This window comes from Brassica oleracea, chromosome C5 (assembly GCF_000695525.1).
Source record: "Brassica oleracea var. oleracea cultivar TO1000 chromosome C5, BOL, whole genome shotgun sequence".
Lineage (NCBI taxonomy): Eukaryota > Viridiplantae > Streptophyta > Magnoliopsida > Brassicales > Brassicaceae > Brassica > Brassica oleracea.
In genome coordinates, this window is record NC_027752.1 from 10826495 (window position 1) to 10838731 (window position 12237).

The following is a 12237-nucleotide window of genomic DNA, read 5'->3' on the forward strand; positions in this document are numbered from 1 at the left end:
GTGTAGTTGCAAATCAGTCGCTCTACTTATAACAATGCAGTTGCAAAATAGTCACTATATTTTGTGACTTAATTGAGACTACCTAATATTATACAGTTGCTTATATGTTACTAATATTTGTGACTAAATTAGGACTGCATTAACCAAAGTAGTAGCTAATTAGCGATAAACATTTTGTGAAATAAATTAGTTGCTAATTGGTAACAACAATATAAATATTTGCAACCTTTTTTCGAGTTGTTGTATAGTGGCTAATGTACCACTAAGTTTCGTAGTTGCAAATTAGTTGCAAATTATCAACGGATTTGCAACCATTTCTATTTGCGAGGAAGCTTTTCTAACCGTATAAGGTAGTCGCAAACTCAATGTTTTCTTGTTGTGATAAAAAATTATTTCCAATTGGTAATTTTTGGCTTGTTAAACGCCTTTTCTTTGGTTTTCTTGAGATGATGAGTTGCTTCATTTTTATTGGTAAAGAGATAATTATAATGTGCTGTCCTAGCATCTTTCATTCATTTATCTTTTTATTGGTGAAGGGATGATCATGATGGCTTTCTTACCATCTTTCGTTTTTATATAGACCCCATTGTATAGTGATTAGCAAAGTAGGATTACATTTTCCTTAACTATATTTGTCCTTGTATAATCAGTTTCTAGTGCATGGGAAGGTGCTACTATCTTAAATTCAATGGAACTTCCACAATTTTTTTTGCACATCGATATTAAATGTCTAAGAGTGGTGCCAAAAGTAGAGGGCATTTAGTGGCCTGACCCAACGGACCACGTCAAAAATGAAACTCTATTTGGAAGGTTGTATGATTTTGCAATAACATTTGCCTCATCCTCACCAATCTCTTTCTAAGCATTTATTTGTTCTTATCCAACTTATACTGTCTATATGCAAACTACCCAAAAATGAAACATTGGAGACTAGTTCCACTTTCACCATCTTAATATAGAATATTTGTTAATTCTTGATACTTCTTGTTAGATTCTGTACGATTTTACAAAGTTACTTGTTTTTTGTTGTTATAACAAACGTACAGTTTACTCGAATGTACATGCCTTTTACATGTCAAAGGCTGTTTTGTTTTACCAAGTCAAGGTTTACAACTCTCTTATATTATCCTGGATAGTCGATGTCCATACATTTGTCATCTGCGACCAAGAAACTATTGTGGAGTACTATTTTATGTCACATTGTCAACTCTTTTGTGGTTCTTGTTAAAATTGTCCCCACTTACCTAGTTGGTTTGAGATCGACGGCATTAATTGCTCGCTTTATGATTCTTAACCTATTTCAAGGAGTTATATCAGTGTGATGGATGTGAAAATGAATCATATACTACAATTATACTCTTATGTTATATCAGTATTTATTGTTTCACTCGTAATGATTTATTTAATTATCTCAGACTAGTTGAGTTTCAAGCACTGGACCAAGTGAGTGTACTAAATACATAAGATAAGACTAGGAATTTATTAATAAATGGAATTGTTAATAAATCTTGATTATTTAATAATAATAATAATGCTTTGGGATACTATCGTCTGAACTCCCGGGAAAAATGTCGGTTGCTCGCTTATTTTTTTTTCCCGGAAAGATATATATATATATATATATATTTTTTTTTTTTTAATATAATGTTTTTTTGGAGTCACATAAGCAGCAATAGTACTAAACGACAAGGTAAAAAAGGATGGAGCTTTTCGAGAAATGCTCTAAAACGTCTCAAAGGAAGATATACTGATGGGATGGGATGTCTAATTTTAATTATTATTCCTGGAGTGATGAATTTCTTCTACAGAAAGACAAAAGAAAGAAAATGATGGGTCTGCGTTACCCTTCTCCTGATTGTTCTTCATCTTCTCCAAGGTACAACCTTCTTTTTACCAAAAGTTTTCATCTTTTTAGTTTTAATGAGAATGGGGTTTTGGTAACAGGAACTCCGAGAAGCAGAGTGTGATTGTTGCATCACCTTCAAGATTCTCTTGCTACAGTGAACCGGTAAATTTCATTTATCTTAATCTGCTTCTCTTTTTGGTTCCAAAAAGTCACACTTGTATGTAACATTTTGATGGCAGTTTGTATCAATTGAGAAGAGATTACTAACTCATAAGGATTATAATTACAACCTAATGCCAAAGGTTTGATCTTTTGTAATGCTTTGCTACCAAGTGTACTTTAGATAAGAGCTCTTCTTATATGTTGTGTACTTTTGTGTACAGTCTTCAGAAGATTTGAGGAAGGAGATTGCTTCACTCGAGTTTGAGATTCTGCGTACGGAGCAGTACTTGCTCTCTCTTTACAGGACAGCTTTGGATGAACAAGTTACTTCTTCTTACCCTCCTCACACTGAAACAAGCTTAGTCTCCAATCAGTTTTGTCCCAAGTCCGAGCAGTCAGAACTCGCCGGTGTGCTCAGCTACCATTACCAAGCTTCTCTGGTCTCTGAACGTTCCTCTTCGTGTCCTAAGAGTTTCCAAGCCAGCTTGAAAGCCTTTTCCGCAAGAGTAAGTAACCCACATTGCAACAAACCATTTAGCATTGTCTTAGCTTGCTAAACTAATATGATGTTTGCAGGAGAAGACAAGATATGTTTCTGGTAATCACACTACTCTCGGAGACCTTCTAGGCTCGTCTTATATCGTAGATGACACCGTGAACCCGAGTAGGCTCTCTGAAGAAATATTGAGATGCATATCTTCAGTGTACGTTACGCTCTCCACCAAAGCAAGAAGCAGTTCTTCTTGTCTTCCGCCTTCTTCATATGTCTCTTGGAATCCATGCCTCGGGGAAATCAAAGAGGAAAACGCTCCACGTGGCGTTGTAATAGAGTCTCTAAAACTTCAGCTGGATGATAGTAGCTTCAACCACGCAGCTCTTATGCTCCAAAACTTCAGGTATATTATATACTACCTCAGTTTCAAAATACTTTATGTTTTGGGTGTGTGCACAAGAACTAAGGTATACGCTCTTTCCTAAAAAGTAACATTAAAAACATAAACCAAAATTAATTCAGCCAATCCTTAAAGATAAATATAAAACATCATTGGTCACACATTTTTCAATAAAACTAAGATTAATATAAAAATTCAAAACATCATCTATTTTGAAACATCAAAAACTTTCCAAAACATCATCTATTTTGAAACGGAGGGAGTACATATTTTGCCTATGGGAACGTTTTACAAATGAATCTAACATGTTAGATCAAATGGTGTGTATGTATATAGATCACTAGTTCAAAAGCTTGAGAAGGTTGATCCAAGCAGGTTGAAACGAGAAGAGAAGCTCGCGTTTTGGATAAACATTCACAATGCCCTCATAATGCATGTAAGCCAACAACAACTAGTACTCTCTCTTTTTTTTTTCAATTTTTCCCCATTAATTATCTTTTTCTTGCAGGCTTATTTAGCCTATGGGACTAACAACCGCGCAAGAAACAACTCTGTTTTAAAGGTTTGGTCTTACAATCTCTTAGACCAGTTGATTTTGAGATTTTGGTGGCAGTATACAATTTAACAATTTTTAAAAAATAAAATTTGGGGTGTAATTTTATTTTGTAATTTTGGAGGCTCTAGGCGAATGTTTCAGCTTTGCTCATGACCGTCACTAGTTTTTCGTCGTTGCTGTTTACTTAAGCCACTTATCTACACATGTCTCAGGCAGCTTATGACGTTGGAGGCTACCGCGTAAACCCTCACATTATCCAAAGCTCAATCTTAGGCCTTCGCCCGCATTTCACACCACCTGTATGCAAACACACATACTCTCTCTCTCTCTCTCTCTCTCTTTCTCTTTTGCTTGAAATTTCATAATACTTGTGCTTGACGTTACTTTAAAAAACAGTTGCTGCAGACACTCTTTTCGCCATCAAGAAAGTCGAAAACTTGCACTGTCAAACACATTTACGCCTTGGACTATCCAGAGGCGTTGGCTCACTTCGCTCTCTCTTCAGGAGCTTCCACAGATCCTCTTGTATGTTTTCTTTTAACCAAACACTTTGTTAGATTCACAATCTTTTAACGTTTATAAATGTTTTCTCAGGTTCGGGTTTACAAGGCGGATTGCGTGTTCAGAGACTTAAGAAGAGCGAAAGAAGAGTTTATAAGAAGCAACGTTCGTATACAGAACGAGACAAAGATAGTGCTGCCTAAGATAGTTCATTACTATGCTAAAGATATGTCGTTGGACGCATCTGCGCTCATGGAGACGACGGTGAGGTGTTTACCAGAGTCCATGAAGAGATTTGCTCAGAAACTGTTGAAGAAGAAGAGAAAAAGCATTGAATTCTCACCGGAAAACTTGAGTTTCCGGTATGTAATCATATCAAGACACTGATCATCCATCATCATGTTATGTAAAGCGAAATGTACATTAAAACGTCACGTAGTTTTTATCATACAAATTGAGAGTTGAACTACACGCCGTTTTGTAATACATCACGTAGTTTTTATCTTACAAATGGAGAGTTGAACTGCACGCCGTTTTGTAATTCGACATAGCCACACGAAAAATTCCGAGGCCCAGAAGGAAACTAAAAAATGAATAAGAGATGATGGCGAAAGTGAAAGGCTTTTGGTTAGGGGTTGGAGTAGGGATCTTGTCAGCCATTGTTGTTTTCGTTATTGGGCTTAGAGGAGGAGATATGAAGAGCTCGACGATCTTCTTCTCTGGTGTTGTTCCTCCTTCTCTACGTGTCAGATCGGTTCTCACTCCAGCCACCGAACGAGGTTCCATGGCGACGTCCTCTAACGGTCCTAAGTGGGCTCAGAAAACCATCACGCTTCCACCGCAACGCCGTGGATGTCATCTTATCACTCCTAAGGTTTCTTCTTTTGAGTGTTTTTTTCAGCTGCTATTCACTTGATGGGGTTTTGTGGATTGGTTTATAAAGTATTGATTTTTAAACAGATTTTGAAGGAAATTGGACAAGACTTGTCGGGTTTCAACTGTGGTCTTGCTCATGTCTTCTGTGAGTCTTCTTCGTCTTCACTCTGTAATATTTTTCTCAAGCTTCTGTTTGAACCCTTGATTGAAAGTTTGGATTTTTCCTGCAGTACAACACACAAGTGCTTCTCTTACTATCAATGAGAACTATGATCCTGATGTTCAGGCTGATACTGAGACTTTCCTGAACAGGATTGTTCCTGAGGTATATTCTATTTAGCTGCCTTCTCATTGTATTCATCTTGGTGCTTAAGTTGTTGATCACTTTATTTTTTTCTGTTCTTGTAATTCAGGGGAGTTCAGCTCCTTGGAGGCATACCATGGAAGGTTTGTTAACATCAGACATAGTCATAATTTAAAACGCATTGATAATCCAAAGCTGTTCCCTTTATCTTATGATTTTGTTTGGCAATTCATATGAAACCTCTCATGAGTTTTGAGAATTGAATTGTTTACATTATTGCAGGTCCAGATGACATGCCAGCTCATATCAAATCATCAATGTTTGGATGTCAACTCACGTGAGCCACCTCACTGTCTTATGTTTTTTTGCACTATTAATTGTGTTGGATTGTGTGGTTTTTTCACATGATAACTGTTTGATTGTCTCTGCATGCAGAATCCCAATAACAAAAGGCAAGCTTAACATGGGAACTTGGCAGGTATTCAATTTCTCCATCTGACACTATGCATTGCTACTTTCACATGGTTTTCCATGTTTCTTCTCATTTATGGTGGTGACCTGACTTCGTTGGATTGATTGTAAATGGATCTTATTTCTTTCAATAGTACCATTGTTTTCAATGTATATCCTTCACTGCTCTCGTTAGCATCTAGTTATCTCATTTTAAAGGCGCTTGTGTGTTGGGTTTCAGGGAATATGGATATGTGAACACCGTGATGATCCAACAGCACGCAGAGTTGTGGTCACCCTCAACGGTATCTAAATAATATCTCTTCATGTTTTGTTACCTCGTGTGGAATTTACGGTCCTGTAATGGAAATTTACTTTATTTTTCTTTGTGAGACAATACTGCGATTAATGTGTTTATACACAAAGTAAAAGATCAGTTTCATTTGATTTTTCAAAGTTCATAAAAATTCAACATTCATAAAAACCAAATGAAACTGATCTAAATTTCTTCATCTTCAACATACATTGACCGTTGTATAAAGAAATTTTCATATGTAAATTTAATGCCAAGAAGCAAAAGAATCATAATTCTAGTAGACAAAGAATATGAAATAAAGGCAAAAGAAAAGAACAAGGGTACATGATGGGAGACAATAAGTAAGAAAAAAAATAATCAACACAACCTTTTGTCTTTAAGAGATTTTTATTTATGATTTGTTACCTCCAAGCTCCATGTCTTCTAAATTCATATGTTCTATTCCTTCTTTGAGAAGCCTAAGTTCATCCTCTGTCATACTGTTCTTACCGTGCGGCGTGGCTTTCGGCTTCCTCTGTTTCTCCAACTCAACCGCCCAGCTGTAAATCACCATCCCCACCACGGATATGATCATCCCCGCTACGTTTTTGACCGTCATCTCCGAGTCAAAGAGAAGCCATCCTAACGTTAGGACGCAGACTGTTTTCATGTGACCAAGAACTTGGAATGAGGTAGCAGAGAATCTCCCAATGCAGAGATATTGACTTATGTTGCAGAAAACCGCCAAAGCGCAAGAGAGAAGAATGCACAACTGGGGATATAGTTACAAATTGTTAAACAAGAGTTGGAACAAAGTAAGGTGTTTTGGAGACTTTAGGTACTTACAATGGCACCGTAAGACATCTTGTAAGTAGAGACGAATCTGCCGCTCAAGAAATAATCAACAAATGGGCCAAATGTGAGGAGAGAAAGGGCTTGGATTGGAGCAGTCTTGCTCAGCAACTCGAAAGAGCCGACTGAGTATTTCTTCTGCAGTGAACCTATTGACTGTTTCCAAGAAACAGAACTTGAGCATCGTCATCAGCAAGGAAGAAAATTTCCAAGCTAAAACAGAAGATAAGGTAGTGTTTAATGAGTGATGGTGAATAGCACTTACGATCTGCTGGAGAGAGGTGGAGAAAACGGCAGTGGAAGCACAGATGAAGCCCTTAGCATTAACCTTGACATCAGTGACAGTACAGATGCCAACACCGACAACGACAACCAAGACAGAGGCCTTGACTTCTCTGGAGTAGTGCTTGTTATGAAGAACCCATTCCATCACGCACACAACCGGAATCATGCTCAGTTTCGATATCTAAAAACCACACACACATAGACATACTTATAAAAGAAGAAGAAAAATAAAAATAAAAAAGGTTAAACCTGGTAGAAGCCAACGGAGTTCAACATGAGGCTGAAGTTCATAGCGGCGATGGAGACGTTAGCGACGAGGGAGAACCAGAGAAGCTCCCAGAGAGGAATGTGTTTGGATGCTGATAAGCCGGTGTGGCGTTGGAGACGAGGCCGACGAGAGCAGTGAGTGCGAAGTGGAATCCAGTGAGAGTTGTCGCTGATGATTAACAATTGAATACAATGAGATAAAAGAGGGATTAATTAAAATGTAAATGGTGGAGATGAGAGAAGAATCAAACCGAAGGTGAAGGCGAAGCCAGAGGAAAACATGAGCTGTTTATTGGCCATGATGATCCCTACGGAGCTCGTTACGTTCATTGCCCATGCACCCACGTTTGATACTCTTGATGATGCCTTCTTCTCGCTCTCTCCCTTCTCCATCTCCTCCTCCTTTATTTTGGTTAGATCCGGGAGGAAGATGACGATGAGATCTAGAAAAAAAAAATCGATTCAGAAACACACAGAAGACGTCTCTCTCACTCTGTAAGTGTGTTCTTCTTCGTCCAGTGGGCTCCACTCTCGTGGTGATGGTCTTTGCTATAACAAGTAAGCATTATTCGCCATTGTGATCCCTTTCCTCGACGCTTTTTCGCATTATTATTTATGAATTAATTAAGGGATTACCTGTCTGAAATTTGCATGTTATATAAATTGATGCCTGTCGTTTACGTTAGGTCTCTCATGCTTTCGTTTTTGGAACATTTGTTGTTAATTTCATCTTCTTCTAACGTTACGTTATGCCTTAATTTCTCATAACGTCGAGAGCTAAAACTTACCAAGTGCTAATCACCTATTATACAGTTTTGTAATCCTCAAATTAAACGAATAATATATCGATTAGAAACATTCCTCAAATAGTCTGTTGACTTGCACTTCTGTTTCATAAACCAAACAAGTAACATATTTTACTATTAATATAACTTTTTTTTTTATTTTTCAAAAGCCAAAATAGTAACATGTAAGAGTTTTTTTTTTGAAAAGCAGTAGCTGGACAAAAAATCCGAATCCGAAGAACTGAACCGAACCCGACCCGAGAAAATAGTACTGAACCCGAACCGAAATTGATTAAATATCAGAACGGGTTCAAAATTTTGGTATCTAAAGAATCAGAACCGAACCCGACCCGAACCGAAGTATTCCGGGTACCCGAATGTATCCAAAATTGATTTATATACCCTTTATATAAATATATTTTAGATTCAATGTCTATTAAAAACATCCAAAATATATAAAATATTTTTAAATTGTCCAAAATACTTGTATATACAAATAGTCAAAAGTAAATACCTAAAATAGCTAAAGTATACTCAAAACACCAAAAATATTTAAAATATCTATTGATTATCTATTCAGATATTCAAACCAAATCAAACTATATGTTAAGTTTAGGTATTTTGACAAATGTTATTCAATTTTTTATGTAATATAATATTTTGTTTATAGATTTTTGAAAAATTTAAAGTATATAATGAATTTAAAAATTTTAAAAATAATTTTAATGGGTTATCCGAACCCGCAAAGATCCGAGCCGAACCCGAACCAAAACTTAGAAATATCCGAATAAGGCTGAAATCTTTGACTCCGAAAACCTGAATAGATCCGAACCGAACCCGAATGGGTACACGAACTCCCGCTAGTAACAACATGTAAGAGTTTCTCCAAGAATAACCATCAAAAGAAAAGAAAAAAGAGTTTCTCCAAAAAAAGTCAAAATTGACAGGTAAGTTAAAGCTATTGCCATATCTGCTTTATGTCTTCTGGCTTTTCTTCATATATATGGTCTTGTTCCTTTTAAAAACGCTGCGACCAATGGCAGCGGCAGAAATAAAGCTATAACGGAAGTAAATTTGTTGATATAGAAACTAAAAACAGTCGCTAAGGGATTATCGGAGACAGGAAAACGGAGTTGCCTTGCCGTGTAGTCTCTAATAATTTCTATTACTCAGATATGATCTCCAAACATCATCTTAGATATTGATAAAATAAATAAAAAATTAAAACATTATACATTGTCAAAGATGAGAGTTTATGTGCTTTTCACAGATCCAACCATTTCTTATCCTAATAAATATTACACAATGTTTACCACCGCCAGCAAATACACATATCAATATATGCATAAATGCTTGAAAATTTGTAATATTAAATGACCTTTCACGATCTCTTATCTGAATCAATCCTTTGCCAGTTTCAAGAGTGTCTCCGCGCTCCTGGAGGTGGCGCAGGCCGTGGGAAGTAATAGTTGAATTGCTCTTCTCCAAGCTTAGGAGCTTCCACATATGGGCTTTGCGGTTCCTACATAAATATTGCATTTCATCAGTTACAATGATATCAACATTATTTTGTAAGAAACAATGAGTCGAACAGTGTGTTCCGTCTAACTAACAATACAACCAACATAGTCAGTATTATCTCTTGATCTCTCATAAATCATAAACCTAAGCAACTCTCGTGACCAACACATCATTTTGACAGCTACCGTAAAATCAATCTTGAATCTCTATCACATACAAACATGGAGGTATGTGCACATAGTTTGGGTTGTAGATGGAGTGGATAAAGAGGAAGGAGATGGATGTACCTGAGGCCCAAATGAAGAATGTGATGCTTCATCAGAGTTTGGTGCATCACGGTCTTGACCATTTCCGTTTATTTTGTGAAGTTCAGCTCTTACTAATGGATCACTCTCACTGGCTATCTTGTTCTTCTACATGACGGGAAAGTTAAAAGGCCTTTTACATCAGTCTTTCCATCTTATTTCTCGAATGAATATTTTGAACAAATAAGCGTTATATTCTCAAAAAGAGACAGAAAACCATATTTACCTGGAAGATCTTCCCCAAAGTTTTTAACCCCTTTGCCCTTGCACGAAGCTCTTCTCTCTTGGCAGTGGGATCTTGAAGAACCTGAGACAGAAAACAGAAACTCATAACGTCAATTACAACAAAGAAACTCTACCAAGGTGACACAGCAGCCAAAACATACCAGTTCACAAACACGGGAGATGGTGCTTTCGATATCAGCAACATTGAGTTTCCACAGAGAATCAATCATCACTTTCTTATGTGACTTCATGTACTCTTCAAGCTCCTTCTCAGTATAATTTCCTTCAGCACTTAGCTGCCTTTTCATTTCCTCTTGCAGCTGGAATAAAGCGTATGCGCCTAGGGAGATAGAAAATAGCCAGAAAAGAAAAGTCACTAAACGGTTCTCCCTAGGGGATTGAGTCCAAGTTCTAGAAAGCTAGGAAAGTACTCTTGGGGTTCTCCCTTAGATGTTCTCTATGTAACTTATTCTACAACTTATAGCCTTTCTTACTAAGTCACTAACCTGTTGCAGCTGTTACTTGGGACTTGATCAAGTGACCTTTCGTCCTAAACCATTCAGCAACAAATGGTACACCGAGATATATAGCTTTCTTCCCAAGCTCTTTCGCCGCTTGTCTTACGTATATATACCCGATTGTGTTCAACATTTCCACACCGTATGCTGTTGAAGAGTAGATGCATAAGGAGGTGAGTCTGATTGCAATAGAAAGCATAAACTATGAAAGGGATTACAAGATGCTACAGAACATGTTACCTGCATTTGAAAGTCTTGTAACTTCAGCTTCAGCATTGCTAATAAATTCGTCTTTGTTGGTCACATATAGGTAGAGGCGGTCCTTGAGAATCTGAGCAAGCTTGTCTTCTCTTTCTTTCTGAACAGCCTGAAACCAAAAGCAATATAACATGCTTAGCAAATTATGAAAAAGAGTGAAAGCCTTCTGGTAATCTAAACCACCTTCCTCTCAGGAACAGATGTATAATCTTTTCAATAGAGTGTGAGGAGAGTTAAGAAAGTTTAGATGAAAAGTTGTTTTGACCAAGATTGAGACGAGAAAGTTTACTCTCATTTTATCTATAATCTTCTTAGTATCAATCTGATCCCCTTCAGAGAGAATATCAAGAGACGCCATTGATGCCATAGCAAGCTGCCCTATGTACTCTTCAAAAAGCTCACTCCCAAAAAGCATGGCAAATATTGCCGCGGGATCAATGATCTCACTGCAAGAATGAACACCACAAAGTAAGAACTGGGGAAATGACCAAATTCTTTGGCAACATGATGAAGATCCATGTCACCAAACTCAACATGATGCAAAACCACCGATGGGAACTATCAAAAGAGAGAAGAAGAGAAAAGACACTAACGTGGAAACCCCAGACTTCCCATATGTGTCATATGCCTGACGTTGCCCTGGATCACTTAGCACTTGGTAGGCCTCTCCCAACACCTGTATAACAACTCAGATTTTAAAAAAAGCTCATCCAAAAAGGACTCGTCAAAGCCGACCACGAAAGACAGAGAGTACTGAGAGTAGTGTGCATACTATGCTGATCTCTTTTGATATGCATTTATGAGTTTGATAACAACTATACAGCAAAAAAAATCCCACCTCCACTCTTAAGTTCTCCGATGCGCTCAACAAACAATGAGATGAAACTACAACCCTGGTGCTGATGCACAACTGAGCAGGACTAAAGCATATGATACAGAATGTAGACATCCACTTAGAGGTGTCAAATGGGCGGGTCGTCCAATGGTTGCCTATGTCCATATACAAACGGGCTTAATATGGACAAACCCATTTTTTCCATTGGTTTTTATTGGACAAAATGTGGAAGACCATTAAGAAAATGGTCTTTGTTGGTTTTGGTCTTTATGGACGTGGACTGTCCAATGGTCCCAAAACCTAGGGTTTCTAAAATTTAAGTTTTTCCGCTAAAATCGTAAAATCGATTTTTTCGCTTAAATTTTGATATCAAATTTTCCCGCCAGAACCAGAAAATCGAGTTTTTCCGTCAGAACCGCAAAATTGAGTTTTTCTTCAAAACGCAAAATCGAATTTTCCAGTCAAAACTGCAAAATTAAGTTTTTCCGCCAAAACCGCAAAAT

The 12237-nt window shown here is 37.3% G+C and overlaps 4 protein-coding genes across 4 annotated transcripts in view; 2 read left to right on the plus strand and 2 right to left on the minus strand.

Annotated features, from left to right (window-relative positions):
• Nucleotides 1–1561: 1561 nt before the first annotated feature.
• On the plus strand, nt 1562–4427 carry LOC106295809. Its single transcript, XM_013731797.1, has 10 exons — nt 1562–1876; nt 1945–2008; nt 2086–2148; nt 2230–2514; nt 2585–2904; nt 3238–3337; nt 3410–3463; nt 3670–3756; nt 3854–3982; nt 4052–4427. The coding sequence occupies exons 1-10, from the start codon at nt 1761–1763 to the stop codon at nt 4343–4345; spliced, it is 1512 nt and encodes a 503-aa protein (XP_013587251.1). The 5' UTR covers nt 1562–1760; the 3' UTR covers nt 4346–4427.
• A 115-nt stretch (nt 4428–4542) lies between these two features.
• Nucleotides 4543–6035, plus strand: LOC106295812 (UPF0047 protein YjbQ). Its single transcript, XM_013731799.1, has 7 exons — nt 4543–4832; nt 4919–4979; nt 5065–5159; nt 5248–5281; nt 5421–5475; nt 5574–5616; nt 5830–6035. The coding sequence occupies exons 1-7, from the start codon at nt 4560–4562 to the stop codon at nt 5899–5901; spliced, it is 633 nt and encodes a 210-aa protein (XP_013587253.1). The 5' UTR covers nt 4543–4559; the 3' UTR covers nt 5902–6035.
• An 81-nt stretch (nt 6036–6116) lies between these two features.
• On the minus strand, nt 6117–7794 carry LOC106295811 (UDP-galactose transporter 2). Its single transcript, XM_013731798.1, is given in 6 exon segments — nt 6117–6655; nt 6730–6891; nt 7001–7201; nt 7270–7392; nt 7395–7456; nt 7539–7794. Coding segments are annotated over 6 exon segments (1050 nt in total). The 5' UTR covers nt 7681–7794; the 3' UTR covers nt 6117–6295.
• Nucleotides 7795–9249: 1455 nt separating this feature from the next.
• Nucleotides 9250–12237, minus strand: part of LOC106292732 (chaperone protein dnaJ 10) — a 4136-nt gene continuing 1148 nt past the window's right edge. The window contains exons 3-10 of the mRNA XM_013728378.1: nt 11493–11575; nt 11189–11345; nt 10882–11008; nt 10630–10788; nt 10285–10463; nt 10125–10205; nt 9881–10006; nt 9250–9594 (exon numbers count right to left, since the gene is read on the minus strand). Coding sequence (XP_013583832.1) covers nt 9490–9594; nt 9881–10006; nt 10125–10205; nt 10285–10463; nt 10630–10788; nt 10882–11008; nt 11189–11345; nt 11493–11575 — 1017 coding nt within the window. The 3' untranslated portion in view covers nt 9250–9489. The remainder of the gene's footprint in view (nt 9595–9880; nt 10007–10124; nt 10206–10284; nt 10464–10629; nt 10789–10881; nt 11009–11188; nt 11346–11492; nt 11576–12237) is intronic.